General features: G+C 35.7%; 1 protein-coding gene across 1 annotated transcript in view; it reads right to left on the bottom strand.

The window, feature by feature from the left end:
* The window catches only part of KIAA2026 (KIAA2026 ortholog), a 59,568-nt gene that overhangs the window by 30,573 nt on the left and 8,676 nt on the right, over positions 1-20,319 (bottom strand). Inside the window, exons 3-4 of the mRNA XM_035567686.2 lie at positions 17,023-18,455; positions 3,771-3,847 (exon numbers count right to left, since the gene is read on the bottom strand). Of these exons, the coding sequence (XP_035423579.1) occupies positions 3,771-3,847; positions 17,023-18,455 (1,510 nt within the window). The remainder of the gene's footprint in view (positions 1-3,770; positions 3,848-17,022; positions 18,456-20,319) is intronic.

A 20,319-nucleotide genomic window follows, 5' to 3' on the forward strand; every position in this document is an offset into this window, starting at 1 on the left:
AAAATTATCAGGAATTTCTAAAATTGTGTTGAATAAGTAATAGCTTATTTCAGCCTTTACGTACTATCTTACTTCAACAAGCTTAGCTTATGACTTCATTTATTTTGCAATATATTGCAAGAGAAAAAACAATGCTTTTCAATTATTTACATCATTATTATTTTAGGCACAGAATTTCAAACTGTTTTTTTCTTTTGCATTAAATCCACTGACTGTCAGTAAACACAATAAAAGAAAATTTTCTTTAGATCATCTTGATAAAGAATCTAGCAGGTATTTCTCATAATGAGACTCTAATATACGTTTCAGGGTTCTTTGCTTATGGTTGTTAACTGCATGAACTTAGCAATTCAATTTTCTGCAAGCAATACTCCCTTTGTAAATTGGTTTATATGTTTACACAGGTTAAGTGAAAGTGAATGCAAAAAGAAAGGTATTGATGTTACAATCTAATATTCCTGTCACATTCTGATAGTTCACTGTCGTTTCACGCACTGCTCTTGAGGAACACGCGTTCTAATTATCTATCATGAGAAAAAGAATCTGAAGAGAAAAAAAACATTTCCATCATGACTTAAAGGGAGTGAAAAATTACTCCCTACTCTCTGAAACATCACACAGTGACTTAAAGATCTGAGTTGTCAGTATTTCCATAAATGTACAAGTCACGTACATCAGTCATGTACATGTTCACTATACACAGGCATTTTCAGATCAGGCATGGGACTTACTACATATGGGCTGAACTTTCACAGGTAATAAGCATTCTGTTTTTCAACTGAACACAAAGGAAGCTTCACATATTGAGTTTTCCAGTAAATTTTCAAATTCAGTGTTGAACTTCTCCCGTTAGGATACAATCTCAGATCCTGGTAATCTCTCAAAGACCCTCATTGCTTCCTAGAACCCCAAGGACGAAAGACAGGAATAAGAAATCTCTCCAGATTTTTCTAAGGCAAGACAAGCACTATTCCAACTTGGGACTCTCCAGTGATCCCTCAGAATTAATAAATGAATTTTGTCGTTGTAAAAAAAAAAAATAATGGAATCTGCCGATCTATTCATAAATACACAGCTAGTGCACTCCCCTGGATCATGGATGCTCCCTCCTTGACCCTATTTAACCAGTTGGAACTTCAGCCAAGCTTTGTAAACATAGAACACTTCAGTGTGGTTTTGTGCCTAAATTCAGGTTTTCTGCATGATTTTAAGTTACTTTCCCATGAAACTGTTCTTTTCTTACCACAATTTCCAAGTGGAAAATATCTAGATACCTCTTTTTTGAGCTCTGTATTTAATATAGACCACTGCTGATGAAAGCTGAAACTGTTAGACACAGTTACAGAAAAGCCAAAGTGTTAGCCCAGTTCCCTGAAACGTGTTCCTTCTTTAGTTATGGTACACACAGGTCTATATAGCTACGTGTGTATACAGGGATGGGAAAAGACTGGGAGGAAACACTACTGGACATAAAGGTACTTTGTAACAGGGACAGAGGTAGAAAAAAAACCACCTTAGTATCCTTGCTGTACAGGAGTATAATTATTGTCATTTCTCTAAAACATTAACAAGAAACAGTAACTATAACCTTGTAAATCAGAATTGGTTTTAAAAGAAGTGCAACAACATTAAAAATATTAACAAAATATTAAAAACAGCATACGTTTTGTGTGCTTTTATTTGGTAAAGAGAATTTAATTGACAACTGCTTTTTTAAGAACAGCCTTGAGCTAAAAACTTGGTATAAGGTCTGAAATTACATATAAGTAGAAAGTGATGTTCATTGATCTTCACTGATCTGTGCTTTCACTGTTTTGTCCATGACATTCAAACTATGAGAGAATAGAAAATCTGTGTGATGTTTCCTCAAAAGGATGTTTAAAACTGGCATTATAAACGTTAGGATTATTAAACACACTTATATCCTAATTTTCTTTGTTGTTGTTAATAATCAATTTTAATGTACAACTTGGGTCATTTGGTCCCTGTGACTGCATATATTAAAAGATGTAATAAGATTCATTTTCTCAGATTTAATTTTTTATTTTTTTTTTCAGTTAAAGGATTTACACTAAGATGCGGGATCTATTCCTATGAAATAAAGTACAGTATGGCTTTTACTTTTTTCTCTTTCTTACATCTGTAGACTGCAGGCATGTAAAACCGCCTATAAATTTTCAAAAAGGTTTCATTTATTTGCTTTCTTCCTTAAAAGAGCTAACGTTTAGATATGAATTGCAACATCTTTTATGGTTATACCCTCCCTTGCATGTTTCACTGTAAAGACTTGTCTTATTAAATATTTAAAAATATAGTCTCATCTTCAAATATTTACATGATCTTATGAAGTTTGGCAATCTATGTATGCAAAGTATCAAGACATGCTTTACGCTGCTCTAAAGGTTTTAGGAGTATTGCAAATAGAAATGTTTTAATATTTGCAAGTGTTTGTAACACAGTCATAATAGTCTTGCCTGTCCTCTTGAAAAAGGAAAGTTAAATGTTTGAGAAGTTCCCTAATAAGATTAAACTGCTCATACTGACAGATCTTAAAGCCTAGATTTGATCAAAAGAGATGGGATTATTTTGTTAAATTTTAATTAACATTTTACATAGGTAAATGTAAAAGTGTTAATTTTGCATTTAAATAGATACAGAAACACACACTTTACCTCGGTTAGACAAGAAGTTAGGTTAAGTTTTAGATAATGCTTTAGACGGGCTATTTAAATGCAATAGTTTAATAATGTAAAACCCATTTCTAACTTAACTATGTACATCCATGGCATGCAATAAATGTGCTGAGAAAAACAGAAATTTTTAGACACTACCTACTTTTTGGAGTTCTCTGGAATGATTTTAGCCACTACCACAGATACACAGATGAAAGTCAGAATACATTTAAATATCAGTCCTTACTCAATATTGACTACTAACCAATTTTACCACCGGAAATTCTAGTAACTCCACCTGAAACACAGTGTCATAATGGATGAAAATAATTTATTGTGAGGATTTTACAGAACAGTTGTAGCTTAATGAGATTCTATTGACTCAGAAAAGCACAGACTGCTTTCTGGAAAAAAAAAAAGTTTTATTCTTAAAACCAAAGGAGAACTTCAATTCAAGCAAGTATGCATACATAAATGGTGACTTACAACTTACGTACTTTAATACTTCTGTTACAGTACCATAAAAAAACACATTATTATAATTACCACTCTCTGCATAGTACTCTCTGGTCTAAAGGTCATGTGCAGATAAGAGGTAAAAGTTACAAACAGGATGAACACATGAACATACAGATTTTTTTTCAAAGCCTTCAGTAAATTAAGCTAGAATTCAATTCAAGGATCACAATGAAACACCTCATTAAAAAAAAACAAACAACAAAACAAACAAACAAAACAAAAAACAATGACAACACAAAAAAATAACACAAGTAATTTTATCCTGGGAAATTATATCTACCTTATAAATTCCACGAACCACTACTGGTTTTCCATGTTTTGTCCTGCATCATATTTATCTGGGATCTTAAACAATACTGTGAAACACTACGTAAGCTGCATATAATAAAAGATCCTGAAATATTTTCTATTTAGAAAATGTGAAATGCATGTTTAAAAACATTATTAAATTAAACCTTTTAATCTGGAAAAGGGAAATTTACCTTTGATTAGGATTTCCAAGTTGTGTAAGACAGTAAAGGACTTAATATATAGGCATTCAGCTTTCAAGAATTTAAAACAAAAATTAAAATCATTTACCTGAAATTCTGGTATGGCAGTCTTTGTGACACCTTTCCTCTTCTTTGTGATTGCTTTTTTAGATACCGATTTTTTTCCTTTTAAGATTAAAAGAGAAAAGCTTCATAATGCTGTTGTACTTCATTAATAAAACCAAATTACATACAGACTTTAAAGTTAAACTATAACTAACAGATGGCTGACGGTGAGTCACGTAAACATGACAAATCAGAACTAGACGCAGCAATAGCAAACATTAAACTACAAGTATCTGTGGGGAAGTCTTTTCTCAAAAAAAAATAAAATAAAGAAAAAGAACAAATCCATTACAATGCTCATAATACACCACCAACAAATTAAGGTAACACTGCAAGAAATTTAATTCACGGAATAAACATTCACTTCAGTGTTCTGGAACAAGCAAAATCCAGAAGTTATGCCACAAACTTAAGAAATATAGTATCTTACCTGCAAGGTATGTTCTCTGACACTGCAAAGTGAACTACATATTAGGGTCTGGGACCTCTTTACGTTACAGTAAAAAATACCCTCAAAGCGCAAGCAATATCTAGAAATCACTAAACCGATATGCTAGTTACCAACGAAATCAGATTACTGATATGGTTACTCTGGCAGTGGCAAAGCCTAAAGTTTTCAGAAAAAAACACCTTCCTACTAGGGTCCTTCCAACTTAGCTATGCTATATTATGCTGTATATGAATGTAACAACAAAAACTTCCTGAAGACAAAGCAAGTGGTCAACTGCCTAAAGTACCAGGATTAACAGATTACACACATTTCTCAAAACAAGCGGCTGCATCACCCAGTCTAACTCAAGATAATGGAGATTCTTATAGTTATTTCTACATTACTATGGCAAACTTTGACCTATTCATTTAGATTAAAACCATCACCATGAGATTATGCCAGCACTCACATTCTGGAGTCCTAAGCAGTAATTAAAAACCTAAGGGGTCATACAAACTATGCTGATTTAATTGTCAAATAGAATCATCACAGACTACTTGCTTTAACACAAATAAAGTCAGATTTGGTATTTGTATTTATGAAAAACAGGCATGGATTGCATTTTTTCCTAATAGACGCTTGCTTGTGTTTGCAAAGATGTGCGTACATACACACACACACAATTAAACATGTATAATTAAACAAAACACATTGAGAAATTCTTCACATCTCAAGATAAAAAATCAATCATTAACCAATATTGCGTGGAGGGGAGGAATCAAATTTTTATTTTCCACTTATTACATTGTGAGGTTTCCTGAACATTGTACCTGAATCTGAAATAAAACACTGTTAAGACAGGGCACAGGGCTAGATGGACTGCTGGTATCAACCCTGATTTGAAACTCCATATACTGAACACGTAACAAAATTTAAAGAGCTCTCAACTACCAAAAATAAGTGATCACAGACTTCACATTACAGGAAAAATGATAAAAATAAAGAAACATGTTTTATTAAAACAATGACCCAAACATTTTGACAACATGAAAAAAATGAATTATCAACATTTTTATTATATATTTTAAGGAATCAGCTGCATTCAAAACATATTTGCTATGATTAAGAATAATGCTGTTCATTAAATGAACTAAAGCAGACATCTAATACAAATTTTCTTGACAGACTGACTAAAAAAGAAGTCTGGACATATGGTGGTTACTTAACACCATAAAACAATGTTATCTGGCAAGAACATAAAGAAATAAAAACATGGGGCTGCCAGACCATCTTGCTTTGTCTTTAAAGAAAGAATTTTAATCTCAATATGATTAAAATTAAAATTTAAATTTTATTTCGGTATTTTCAACATATTTTAAAACAAATATTTCATATTTTCAGCTTCAGGTGCTGTACGATGCAGTGTAGTTTGAAAAATGTAATGTAAATAACAGACACGTGTTCTCTCTTTGCCCCACCACTCCCTTCTGAAACAGCAGAAGAATGAAGAATTAATAACCAAAAGCTTAAGTAAATATTTCTTCCTTTGCAGCAACACCTGAAGTACATGCAGTAGGAAAGATATGGGGTAACAGACAGAACAAGAAGAACGGAAAAACTGATTAGAAGCACAAGGAAATTGAGCCCAATCTACAGTGTAATCTGAATAAAGGTTTAAAAAAAAAAAAAGTCTTCTTAGAAAAGAAAGGGGTGAAAAAAAAGAAATGAAATATAGCCCAATCTATGCATTATCAAAATATGGCTAATAGAATATACGTACCATAAGACCCACACAATTAGTTCCCTAGCTGACATCCTCTGTGAACTAATAATATACCTGTACAGTGTAGCACTGCAGTCTCATTCCCACTTGAAGACTACACACACACCAGATGTCCTATATCCTGTGCTACCACATATCACAAAACAAAAAAAAGAAAACACAACACATATTTGCACTACTAGAGAGAATTAATATATATATAGCAAACTAACTTCGAGAAACTCATCTTCTACCTTAATAATGTCCTTGTAAAATAACATATTTAAATTCAAAAGAAGAAAAGTTATAGCAATAGTATTGATAAGCTCTTAAAAAAAAAAAAAGAGCAATCCCTGGTTTTCCTCATTCACCAAGTTCTTTTGCTCCAAAATAGAACAAAACACAACAAAGGTGATAAAGGAATGATTTAAAAAAACTTTTACTTAGTACTTCCTGGGATAAACTCACCTGTGTCCAGTTTCCAGACTAACTTTGGCACCTACAAGTAAGTGAATTTGAATACTTTTAAGTGGGAATGTCTTTTAATAAAATTATGAAAAATTAAATTTCTACAGTAAACATCTATTGAGATCTTGGAGTTTAGATTCTAAAATGACAAGCAGATGCGTTCAGCAAAAACAGCAATGGCAAGGGATGTCAGCCTCCACCAGCTGCCTAGTACTGGCCCTGTCACACAAAGCATGGCCATGCAAACACGTCAGCCCTACCTCCACAGAGCACAGTCACTAAGCTAAACCACCAGTCCTGTATGGAGAGTAAGGGGTTGAATAGGCACCCTGCGAGCGGCAATTTCTCAAACCACTCCACTGAAACCTGCTAGAGCTTTCTTGCCCATAAACCTAGGTAAAGAGACTGTTTAAAAGGGCTTAAATGACTCACTTCAACAAAAAAAGTAACGTTACCAAGAGCAACTAGATGTATTTTGAACCATAGCCCACTGTACCTTTCAGAGCATACTCAATGTACACATTTAATTGCTGACAAAAATCAGAGCCAGAAAAACACAACAATAAAAAATAATAATCAAATAAATAAAAAATAAATCCTAATGAAGAAGCTGATATGCATCCTTTCTTCATGTTATTTGTAGTGACTCAACATACCCTGCCTGTTTCCCATTTCTCAGTCTCCTGTTTTTACTAACTGTAATTTAGAAACCGTTCAACAATAGTTCTGCACAGAGATAAAGTAGTCACAAAATAACAGAATGGTTGAGGCTGGAAGGGACCTCTGGAGGTCATCTGGTCCAACCTCCCTGGCTCAAGCACTGACACCAAGAGTGGGGTGCCCAGTACTGTGTCCAAGCAGATTTTGAAGATCTCCAAGGAGGGAGACTACACAGCCTCTCTGGGCAGTTTGTGCCACTGAATGTCCAGTCATTTCAGTACAAAAATTCTCATAGGGGAACAGAGGAACAGTAGCTCAATAAATAGATTTCTATCTTTAGAGGTCTTCAAGACATAGCTAGACAAAGTCACAGCTGACATGATCTGGCATCTGTGACAGTAGTACTTTAAACAAGGAACCAGACTACGTGACCTCCAGAGGTTCCTTCCAACCAACTTTTCTATGCCCGTGGCTCTTTAAAAGAGTGCCTGGCAGGGTATACGTACATTAGTAACAAATGCATAGCAATCAGTAACTCAAGGAAGCACTACACAGATGGAACATAAATCAGACAATGCTTTCACCCAATCTATTTGTTTATGCTTCTCCTCCCTAATCACATAAGAATGAAATAATAACACTCTCCATCAAAACAAATCAAGAGTTTCCCAAACCAAAACAAGAAGACTGAAGAAGACGATGATCTTGAAATACTCAGGAGGTCTTGTTCTTCAGTAGTTGCAACTACATAAAGGAAGTTACTGTTACACCTACCATCTGGAGGCACTAACAATGGCCTCCCATTCCAATAGTTACAAGTTATTTTCTGTGTGGTAGAGAAATACTTATTTGGACAAGTACTCAATAAATGTTTTATAAAGATTGATAATTAGATATTAGTGTATTCTTATTCCTGTTTCTGCTACATGGCAGTACTTGTAATGAAGATTAACACTGTACTGCACTTTTTTTTATATAAATTTCAATTTCAATTTCACCTTGAGTGCTGTGTTCAGTTTTGGGCCCCTCGCTACAAGAAGGACATGGGGGTGCTCGAGCGAGTCCAGAGAAGGGCAACGAAGCTGGTGAGGGGTCTGGAGAACAAGTCTTAAGAGGAGCAGCTGAGGGAGCTGGGATTGTTCAGCCTGGAGAGGAGGAGGCTCAGGGGCGACCTTATCGCTCTCGATAGGTACATTAAAGGAGGGTGTAGCGAGTTAGGGGTTGGTCTATTCTCCCACGTGCCTGGTGACAGGACAAGGGGGAATGGGCTAAAGTTGCGCCAGGGGAGGTTTAGGTTGGATATTAGGAAGAACTTCTTTACTGAAAGGGCTGTTAGGCATTGGAATGGGCTGCCCAGGGAAGTGGTTGAGTCACCATCCCTGGAGGTCTTCAAAAGACGTTTAGATGTAGAGCTTAATGATATGGTTTAGTGGAGGCCTTGTTAGTGTTAGGTCAGAGGCTGGACTAGATGATCTTAGAGGTCTCTTCTAACCTAGATGACTCTGTGATTCTGTGATAAAGTCAGCACTTCTTTTAAAAGAAAAAAAGCATTATTTCCCCTTAATGGAATTACACCATAACATTACTGAATAAGGAAGACTGATTTGTATTCAAATATATACAGATCAAAAATATATTCAAATAATTCTACTTTGCTACAAATGGAAGTATTCCAAAGCTAGGAAATGTCAGCCTACATTATTCCTGTATAAACTTCTATTCATCTACTACAAAGATTCAAGTGCGCCATGATTACTAAGTATGTCTCCACACTGATTCTTCTAACAGGCTCCATATCTCACTTGGGTTTCAGTTCAGACGAAAAGAGGATATGAGGCATCTTACTTGGACAGAAGTTGCAACTCTCATCTCTTTTCCCCTCCCATACTACAGGAGAGGATCAGCTCTTTGTACTCCATTTCCAGAGCTAAGCCATTTGTGAGATTAGGGAAGGGACAACTACAGACATCTAAGGCAAGTGCCCTTCCGTGTTCAGTGAAAAATCAAGAACGTGCAACAAATGAGTGCTCCTTTCATTCTCTACCAGAGAATAAAGAGGAAAAATAAACAAACATCTTATTTTTCAAGCAAACTGCAACATATTAACCTAAATTAAACTATAATTCAGTTATCTACGGATAGAAAATAAAAACTCTCTAGGAATTTGAGATAGTATTTCTCTCCAATAATGTGATACCAACCTACATCCAGGGCTGGCAGGATCACAGCACAAAAGCTGAATTGGTATATTTCCTGACTTCACCTGCTGACACAATGACTTGAATATCAAACTGAAACAAGTACACTGTCAATATGCTTTCAATCTACATTAAAGGACAGTGCAGTTGTGTAACACTTCAGCTATCACACCTTTTTTTTTTTTTTAATGAAAACAAACTCCATCTTGTGGCAGGAATGCAGGAAAATACCTTTTTTTTTTTTCCCCACAGAGCAAGCCCCTGCTCACCCCTAGAAGCTGGAAACTGTATTAAACACACACAAGTAACATTAACTTGCATACTAGACAACTTGGATACCTTAACTTGGATACTAGATACCTGTCCCACTAGACAAGTTTTGAAGTTTGAAGGATGATGAAGGAAACCTGTACATTGAGTATCAGCATAAGCCAGTAACAGAGGTAGCTGAAAGCAATAAAGTAAATATGAAATAAATGCTGTTCTCTGAAAAGTAGATTTCAAAGTAACTGAAGGTTCTATCGGAGGGCACTCATTGAAATACTGCTTGAAACAATGTATTCCTGGTTTCATGTGTCACTCCAGTCCTTAGTTAAAGACAGTATTTAATAAACAAAAAAAAAAAACAGAATTAACAAAAATAACTCAAAAGTGAACAATTTTTACGTCACTGCTTTTTAATTTAAAATTTTAAATTAATGGTGATCATCAGAGTGAATGAAGCAGAAGAAATACAACTTCAGTGAATTACTTCTGTTTTGAGCTATCATCTGTTCTAATCTCTATTCCAAGAGATAGTATGATTTCTGACTGATAGTTAAGTGCTGACTGTAATTGATTTTCCTTCATCATTACTTTCCTCGTCTAGCAATCCAGTCAGCAGGGATTCACGCTTGACCAGCTTGATAAACTTCTGCAACAAAATGCCCAGCTTCACAGATCAGGGGAGAGCAGTGGATATTGCCGAGCTGGACTTCAGGAAGGCCTTTGACACTGCCTCCCAGAAGGTCCTCAGAGACAAGCTGCTGATTTGTGGGGTAGATGGGCAGACAGTGAGATGGACTGAAAACTGGCTGAATGGCCAGGCCCAGTGGGTGGTGACCAACAGAATGAAGTCTACTTGGGGGCCAGTAACTGGTGGTACACACCACAGGTTAATGCTGGGGGCAATACTGGTCAACGTCATCGTTAAGGATCTGGATGATGGCTGCAGTATATCCTCTCAGAACTGGGAGGAGCAGTTAACATGCCAGAGGTCATGCTGCCATCTAGAGGGACCTTGACAGCTGGAGAAATGGGCTGACAGGAACCTCAGGAAATTCAACAAGGAGAAGCGCAAAGACCTGCACCTGGTCAGGAACAACCCCAGGCACCCAGCTGGAGACCAGCTTGGCAGAAGAGGCTCTGGGGTTCCTGTTGGATACCCAGTTGAGCAAGACACAGCTTGCCTTTGCAGCAAATGGTTGCTAGCAGGCGGTGGGAGGTCACCCTTCCCCTCTGTTCAGCCTTGGTGAACCTGCACCTGGAGTATGGGAGCCAGTGCTGGCCAGACAGATGTGGAGAATCAAATTAAGGGCCACAGAGATGGAGGGACCAGAGCACCTCTTCTATGAGGAAAAGCTGAGAAAGCTGTGACTGTTCAGCCTACAGAAGAGAAGTGTAAGGGGAGATCTTACTAATGTATATAAATCCTTAAAGTGATAGTGCAAAAAAAACACAGCCAGGCTCATTTCAGTAGTGTGCAGTGACAGGACAAGAGGCAGTGGGCACAAAATGAAACACAGCAGACTGCCTGAACATCAGTAAATTTTTTTTTTTTTAAACTGTGCAGGTGACCAAGTACTTGCACAGGTTGGCCAGAGAGGTTGTGGAGTCTCTCTTCTTGTAGATCTTCAAAATCTGCCTGGACAACATCCTGGACAACCTGCTCTGGGTGACCTTACCTGAGCACAGAGGCTGGAAAAGATGTCTTCCACAGGAGCATTCCGACCTCCACCATTCTATGATTCTACAGATCTATGATTTTTGATCAAGTCATTTGTTTAACAAAGTCATTGCTGAGAGCGAAAAAAGAGTTCACAGATCCTTTACATTTATTCCTTTTAAATAGTATGCTGTCTGAATACTTCTGTTCTAAGATTTATTGGAAATCAACATTTTATTAGAATAGAGCCCTTTAGCCAGCTCTGAGAAAATTCTTGGAAATGCTCTTGACATTTGTAAACTACCTCAGCAAGAGCAATACAACCCATTTATAGTTATCATAATGTAAATCATCTTGACTTGAAAATGGGAATATTTCTAAGATTGTTTGGAACTTCATTATGAATGTTCAAGACCTTATGGCTCCTGTTTGAAGATGTCAATCAGTGCTTTAAAGTATCAAATGACAATATCAGAGTAGTAATTCAATTTTTGCAGCATATGCAGCAGAGCCTTATTTCCCCAGAAGAAGAAAGGTGGTTTTAACATTAAACTGCAAAAATTCCTGCTTCTTCATTGCATTCTAGATGCAACTCCACTGTTCCCAAATCAAGAAAACAGCAAGAGTTTTCCTCTTTGCAAATTTGTAATAAATAGCACGTCTTTCAAAGGTTTGGCAAGATCTGAACATGTCCTGCTTCCTTATTGCTTTCCTGATCTTCTATCTTGACCCCAGCATCTCTCCTTTCATAAAATGTAACACGCAGTGATCTGGAAAACGAAGCATTACTACAGACTTCTGAATCTTCCACATTGACCTTGCATATACTTTCATATAGTTAAAACAGCAAGGCAGGTCTGAACAAGTGCATTAACAATGCTGACTTACAGAACAATGGAAGTAAATCCAATTGTACATGTTTCCAGGTTTATTAAAGTTGCATCAAGCCGCAGTGTCTGTCATCAAGAACACTGTTACAACTTGCAAAAGAAAAGAAACCACAAGTATTTGTAGAACACCTCCTTTAAAGTTTTCAACATTGTTAATGGGCTGTTCCAGATATAGAGACAAGACACCATTACAACAAAGTTTTTTCCACTCTGAAGACAAAGGTGAAGACAAAACCCCCAAGGACAGTATATCAGATACTACAAAACTGCTGCCAGGCTGTTAAATTCATTCATTCACATTCAGGTAGAGCTTTATCTCATACACAAAACTTAAAAAATAAATTAAAAAAAATACCCAAATACTTAAAGAAATACTCTGATGAAATAAAAATACTGTAAAATAAAGTTTAAGCAGATAGATTGCTATTAACCTTTTTGAGCACAAGTATAGGGTATAGAATTTTCATTAAGGTTCTTCTAAAGGATAATCTTTCAAGAAATTGCTGAAATTACAGCAGATGTATGTTATATTGGGGTTTTCTATACCAACTGGAATATAAGAGACTGAAATTACACTTACTTCAACGTCTGCTTCAGGCACATCAAAGCAGCCTCTTATCCCTCCTGTTTTCTCAACCCCCTGGATGTTTTGAATTTCATCCAATCTATGTTTCAAGTACACAGTTAAAATTCTTGTGCTTTTATATTGTGCCTTGCACTGCAAACTTTGCTGTTCCTCATGATCTACTTCAGCATAGCTGTCAAGATCCAACAAGCCTATTACTATTGACACCATCCGAACCATGGTTTTAAATCCTAATTCATCTAAATCCAGTAATAACATCTATTTTAAATGGATATCCAATATGCTAGTTGCTTACGGAATTACCCTCATGAGTCTGTCCTTCTATCACAGACATTCACTTCTCAACCGTTTATAACTCATCACCTTCTTGAAAGATAAGAATATTTGCTCTTCAGATGCCTTTTCACTCCTTGTCTACATGTACAGCAAGACAAACTTTGAGCTTCCCAGAAGAATGTTATTACCTTCTAGGTGTGAAGATGTGGGAAGTCAAAGTCTGACTTCAGAACACTAAACACTCTGATCTATGCTGAGGTTAGACCTTGATTACACTTCCCCTCTTATTCAGTACTAGTCTGCAATACTGACTCAGAACACTGGCACAGTAATAATCACAACCTTGTATCAAAGATACAGAATAACATGATTACATCTTCCATTTCATAACTTCTAAAGAAGTTCCATATCTGTGGCAACAGTTAAAACATGGTCATATTCTCCAGTAAGTTTTGCTCCCAGTAGTTATGAAAAGTTTTCAGCTAAAAACTACCCAGCCAATCTACATTCATAAACACCATGTTTTGGGTATCCCCTTACCACTGCTACAGCAAGTCAGTAATTTGGCAATCATGTTAATTGAAACATGAACTGTAATTCAAATTTAACTGCCTTAGAAAATCCATCCGAAAAGAAAACACCTTGTCAAAAATTAAGGAAAGGTTCTCACTTTCCCATTCCTGATGATCTGTACTATATTCCTTAAAAGTATAAGAGAGAAAAAAGAGCAATGATTGCTATGAGCATATTTAAATCAGTATTTTTGTGAATTCAGAAGAGGTTTTACCAAGTCACTTTCACTGTTCTACACTGAAAGGATATTGTCAAAGAAAAAATAAAGTTTTAGAAGAGCTTTGAGGAATACTATTTAACCTTAAAAATGACAAAACAGTAAGAAGCAATTTCTGTTGCATGGCATTATCATGAGTTCATTCCTCCAATCTAATCCTCTCCTGTCCAGTTCAGCCAAATACATGTAGGACTAATGGAGATTTCACAAGCATAGGAAGGTAAACTATCACATAGATCCATAATCCTCTAAGAAAACTTTCCTCCAGCAAGGTCAGAATAACAAGGGAAATCCCCCAAAGATTAAGAGATAAAAAACAAAAGAGTACCAAATTTGTAGGACCTTTCATATCATGCTCAGGACTGCTTGTCACCTACAGGTGACAAACTATGTCTCACATTCTCCTTTCGAATGGAAACAAAGATGTCACGTCAGCATAACTTGGGACTATACAGCGTATCAAGCCGTTAGACAGGAAAAGTCAAAGTGGAGAAGAGGAATCTCCATTATTTGTCATTCACTGACACAAGAGCTCTGTGTTAAGGTTGCAAAACTCCAAGCAAGCACCATTAGACACATGGCAGAAAGCTTTGCTCATCTCTTCTGGATTTCCTCCTATACTAACACACTTTTCCTGTTTGAAAGTGACAATGAAAGGGAGTAACTCTACAACCACAGTGTTCTCTGACAACAAAAATATGTATAATTAAAACCTAAGTTCAGACGACTAACTGCATTATTTCTCAGTAGATACTGGTCTACTGTCACAGAAACTTTAAAATATACAGGAATTGTTTTCTGCATTAAGTTACCTCTGGTGACATTAAGCTCCTTATGACAAAATATGGAATTGGAAAAACAGAAGCACATAGCATCCTACTGCTGAATTTTCTCTTCATTCATGAAAGACACACATTACAACTGAAAGAACAACTGTTTTAACTCACATAGTTTTTGTGGTGTAAAGTGTGTGAAATGCGAATATGAAAATATTTTCTCATAAAACTCAGCATAAAGCACAAAAATGATAATTGGATAAATCACCTCCATTACAACCCAGTATTAGACCAACTTTAGGTAAGTCTTGGAATTAAGAAACTGTAAAATCCAAGCTCCAGCTATACTGGTTAATATATGTAAGGAATAAGGAAAAGCCAGGGATTTCCATCTTTACTTTTACTATCCAGTGCACCAAACACAACATACAAAAACGAAAACTGGCTGGAAGAAGGTTCTCTTTTGAGAGAGTATCAGTTAAAGACAGGAATTAGAACTGAAAGACCTGTCTATACTCAGGAATTGCTATTCACTATATTAAAATGAGCATTACAGTTTCCACTAGCAGTGCAAGATTAAGTTTTTGATCTACTCAAGACCAAGAATTCTTTAATGTTAGAGACCACAAATTAGAAGTTAAAATAAGAAAGTATTCAGAAATTAAATCGTCGAATATATACCAGATATATAAACACATTTGTTCTGTGAGAACTGTTAGTTACACATTTCTTTAAAAAAAGTCATGTCAGCATTTACAGTTCATCTAACATCACTTCAATTTTTTTCTCTTCATCCTTAATAACAAAAAACCTTGTAACTATAAAAGAATTCTGCTAACATGCTATTGAGTATATCAAGTAACAAGACTGAGTAAAACAGGAACCTTTTTTGAACCTTCCATATTTTTGTAAATGACATAAAAGCAGTTATCACAGTAAACCTCACCTCTATCAATTAACTTCAAAAGCTCCTTCCAAATATGACATTGTTTTGCTAACGGTAGTAGTCTTTCAAAACATAGTCTATTAAAAAAAATAAACATTCCATTTGTTCTCAGGACTGCATAATTCATAGAAAGTAGACTTTTAAGCATACAACATACAATAAGGCCTCCAGTGAAGAAGGTGACATGATTTAAATACTTCCTCAGAAAAAAAAATGGTGCCCCTCCCTTTTTTTCCCCTTACAATAGTTCTCTAAATGAAAAGGCTCTTACCTGCAATTTGGATTGTTACTTATTTTGCTGTCTGTTTTTAAGATGAAAACAGTAATACATTTGGAGAGCTAACAGTCACAAAATTGAATACAAAATACATTACTTTTCCTAAATACTACATATTTGAAAATAAATTGTAACTCTTAAAATTTATGTTTAGATGTGGGCATTGACATTTTCTGGAAGGAGGAATTCATGATTTAGATGGTAAAACAGTTGTTTGGGTATTCTGCGCAAATACTTGACATCTAAAATATAACCTGTTTTCTTAGCTTTAAATTTCCACTCAAGCTCTAGCTAAAATGCATTGGCAACAGTTCACTGAATTCTCTTATTCTTTAAAAGATGGTTTTTTTAAGTACAGTTTTTTGCTTTTGTCTCTTTGTTTTACAGCTAAAAACAGTATTTCACCTTTCAGTCTACACTGCTCTGAAACCAGGCCTGTTGCATCCTAAAATACAGTGTTTGAAGCAGTCTGCTAAAACCTTAAACAGGTAGCTTAAACCATGACTCAAGAGGATTGCAGATGAAGCTTTACGGTGACTCACATGACATCAGAAACACAGCACCTAACAGACAATGTGAACTGACTCAAAAACTTTGTGACTTTACTATTTTAAGATCGTTTTGAAGTTAACTGAAATCTGGACTATGTATCACCCACCCAAAACACTTAACAAGATACTGTCCACATCGGTCATAGAGAATTTATGCAAATAGCATTTTAATCTCAATTGTTTGACTAAGCAGAAATATTATCAGGCCCACAGTCAACGCAGTATTGTTTGGTGACCTAAGACTGCACAGTTCTAGCAGTAACAACTTTAGAATCATGATCTCATGCAATTACTCTACATTTCTCTGTAACTTGGATAAAGTAGTAATATCAGAAAGGGGAAGAACATTGCCAAAATTTACGTGATATAACATAACATAGAATAACTTGACACTACTCTCTGAAGCTAATCAGATTCATTCTCCTAAATATGTTTTGTAATACACAAACTCTTCCAATGAGTTATGTTCTCTCTAGATAAATTATAGAAACGAATCATGGTTTAATTACCTTACGAGCCTGTTTTATACGCTTGTGTTATTGAATGGAAGCATTCACACTAAAATTAATATCAGAACAACATCACACAATAATGCTGTCCCATTTCACAAAACAAAATACTGACAAATCTGCTAAGAAGGAAAGTTCAAAATAAATCAGTATCCCCCTAATTTTTATTATGGGGAAAACGTGTCAACTTACCAGACTTGTGCTTCTTGTGTTTTGCTTTCTTTTTGATTATGAACAACTTGTTCTGGATCTCAGATTTGTAAGATTTGAATGGATGAAGATGAACTTCACGCCTTCTTTGCAAATCATCAATTTTTTTCTGTAGATTTTCATTTAGAATATCCTTCAACTTCTTTTTTTTCTTTTTCTTCTTTTTTGCCCGCAACTTACTTATTTTCTTATTTTTTTGAAGTGAGTTCTCCAGCATTGTTTCTTTAGCAGATTTGTGGTAATCTATTTCTTGGTTGTCATTATGAGTGCCATTGACAAGCATCTGGCAAGCTTTCAGCGTGTTCTCTTTGAATGGACTGATCTCAACTGTTACTCTGGCCATTTCAGCACAACCTTGTCCATTCTCTGCAGGCCTTCTTTCTCCTGAACTAAAGTCACCAGCCATGCCAACAATCTCTCCTGAACTAATTAAATTCCTCAAGTTCTCTTTATAACAACCAGTTTTTTTGATGTCACTGACTCCTGAGGTCTTCATTTCACAGTTAATCTTGATCTCTGTAGTGACACTAAAGCTATCTAAACGTTTATCTTTTTCTGGACAGCTAACAGTGGAATCCACACATTTCCCTGCTTCTGTCTTGGAATGAGGTAGCAGCTCTTCTCTACCACCAGAGCTGACATCCCCATTGCTTTTCCTTACATATTCATGTTTTGCTTTCTCCACTTTAATACGTGGCACTCTTTTAACTTTGATGGGAGGAGATGGGAATTCAGGAGCCCGAAAAGGTTTTTGTTTGTAAATCCGAACATCTGCACCACAGAACTGTGGAAAATGAACATAAGCATTCTCCAGGTAGTCATAACCAAGAATTACTTCTCTGCATTCATGGATAGGCTGTCCTAGAACAGCATCCTGAACATCCTTTTGTGTTTCATACACAAAATCACAGAGACCTTTTAGCAGCCACACTTTTTGGTAGAATGGTAGTTCATGAAATGGTTTTTCCTGTAAGGGATTAACTTCTCCAAGGACTTTAAAAAACTGGGGACACAATCCAAGTTTTTCTGCAGAGCTATTAGGATTGTCAGTCTGCCCTACAACATTATACCAGTGTTGAACTTTCTGTCTGAGTGCTGCTTCCCAAGTCCTGTAAGAAAGTGTTGGCCTGCGATGTAATGTAGATCTGCGATGAGGAGGACTTAACAAAGAAGTCATTATTTTAGATAAAAAAGCATTACACTGAGGCATCAGAAGACAACGTTCCAATTCATAGAATACTATTTCAGGTAGGTTTAAAATCTGTTGTGCTAAACAAAGGAAATGACCAATAGCTGGAATCTCCCACATTGTCTCCATCCTTGTAGGTGCTGCTTGAGCTAAAAGTGACTTTTCCCATTCTTCTATTTCTTTCTGACTAGCTTCTTCTGCTTCTTTTCTTTCTTGCTCTCTCATCCTATTAGGAGAAAGTTAACAAAAATTCAGGTTATCAGGTGGATTAAAAGAAACTGGAAGAAAAACAGGTCAGAACTACAGCATGACAAACACATCTTAAAGTAATAAAGAACACAATACATAAAATTTTCATCTAGTTTTGTATTACACAATGCACCACTGCACCAAAATGGGAAATTATAGACCCTTATTTCTCATCACCACTAGTTTAAAAAGGGGAAAACATAAGAAAAAACTGGTAGATAGCAACAGCTTGGATATGCTGAATTATTTATTCATTTTTCTATTTTTAACATGTATCCCCTTTAGTCCCCACATCTCTCCTTTTTGCCAGGATTCAGTATTACCAAAAACCAGTATTTTACTAGCCACCTACCCATATAAAAATCTCTTAAAACAAATGCCAGATAACTTACTTTCAAATTATTGCCCTGTGGCTTGTGTCATGTCACCTACCTTTTAACTCCCTTCTTCAGTATACAAATATGAATGCCTAACTTAAGTGCTTCATTCAAACACGAGAATGTGAATTTCTCTCCAAGGAATAGGCTTGTTACTAGTTTGTGTGCAATGGTGGTCAAAAAGGAAACAAATATTAGGATGCATGAAGAATGTGATGGAAAATAACACTAGAAATAAAACATCATTACATTATTAAATGGTTTGCCCTCACCTGAAAAACTGTATTCAGTTCTGGTCCCCCTATCTAAAAAAGGATAGAGCAGAAATAGTGGGTATTCAGAAAAAGAGGTTATCGGTAATCAGAGTCCCATAAAACTTCTGAAAAATCTCGGACTCTATACAAAACACTAGCAAGAGGAAACATGATAGCAATATACAAAACTAATATGAAAAGACTAATTGAGCACTTCTATTTACTTTTATTTGCAAATTCATCATGACATTCAAAAGCAACAAGAGGAAAAAATGCTGCCACTTCAGATAGTAAGCTAAAGGTAATTAACTTACTAGAACACAGGATATGTTAATTTAGTTCCAAAGTGACAAATAGGACATCCACATTAATTCTAACACTATCAAGGATTACTAGTAATAGGAGGAATTTTACTTCCATGTTTAAATTGTAAACAAACATTTTTGCCCCAAGGCATGACCAGAGCAGATAGGATTAGCATACATCTGTACTTACAAGATATTTTTTTTCAGAGCTATTCCAAAACTTCTCATATCTTTTCCTCTAAAGCTTCTATCACTGTCCACTGCTAGAAATAGTCACCTATGCATATTACTGATGTGAACTAATACTGGAATTCACGTCCTCATTTTCAGATTGCTAACCTCCAATTACTTCTCTTCATAGGTAAGTATCAAATAAATGTCATGTAACCATTTAAAGCAGCAACGCTTTCCAAATTCAGCCAAAGAATCATGGTATATTAAAATCTTTCTTTTGATGTGAACCTACCAGTGGTTTTGTAGCATGAAGAATAAGCATATTCTCATTCAAAGTAATATCTAAACATGTCAATCTCAAGTAGTGTGACAAAACTAGTTTGGTCCACATTTTAATATCATGCAGGAGAAATATGCCATGACCACAAACTATAAAAATTTGCATCCTCTGTGTGTTTAAAGTGACATATAACAGAAAGATTCCACTAACAGTTTTATCTACTACAAATAATTAAATTTCAAGTGACTTGTTACCAAAACTTGGTCAGAAATTTTTAATACCAATTATGTGCATCCCTGTTGTTTATGTACCAATCAAATGCTTAAGACAGATTCACATAAAACAAAATTAAAATGCAAATAGGTCAGTAAATTCCCAGCTTCACTCTCCCAATACATTACTAATCAAACCATATAACTACTGGTATCTAAAGGCAAAATCCCACTTTGCA

The sequence above is a fragment of the Cygnus atratus genome, chromosome Z (genome assembly GCF_013377495.2).
Source record: "Cygnus atratus isolate AKBS03 ecotype Queensland, Australia chromosome Z, CAtr_DNAZoo_HiC_assembly, whole genome shotgun sequence".
NCBI classification, from domain to species: Eukaryota; Metazoa; Chordata; class Aves; order Anseriformes; family Anatidae; genus Cygnus; species Cygnus atratus.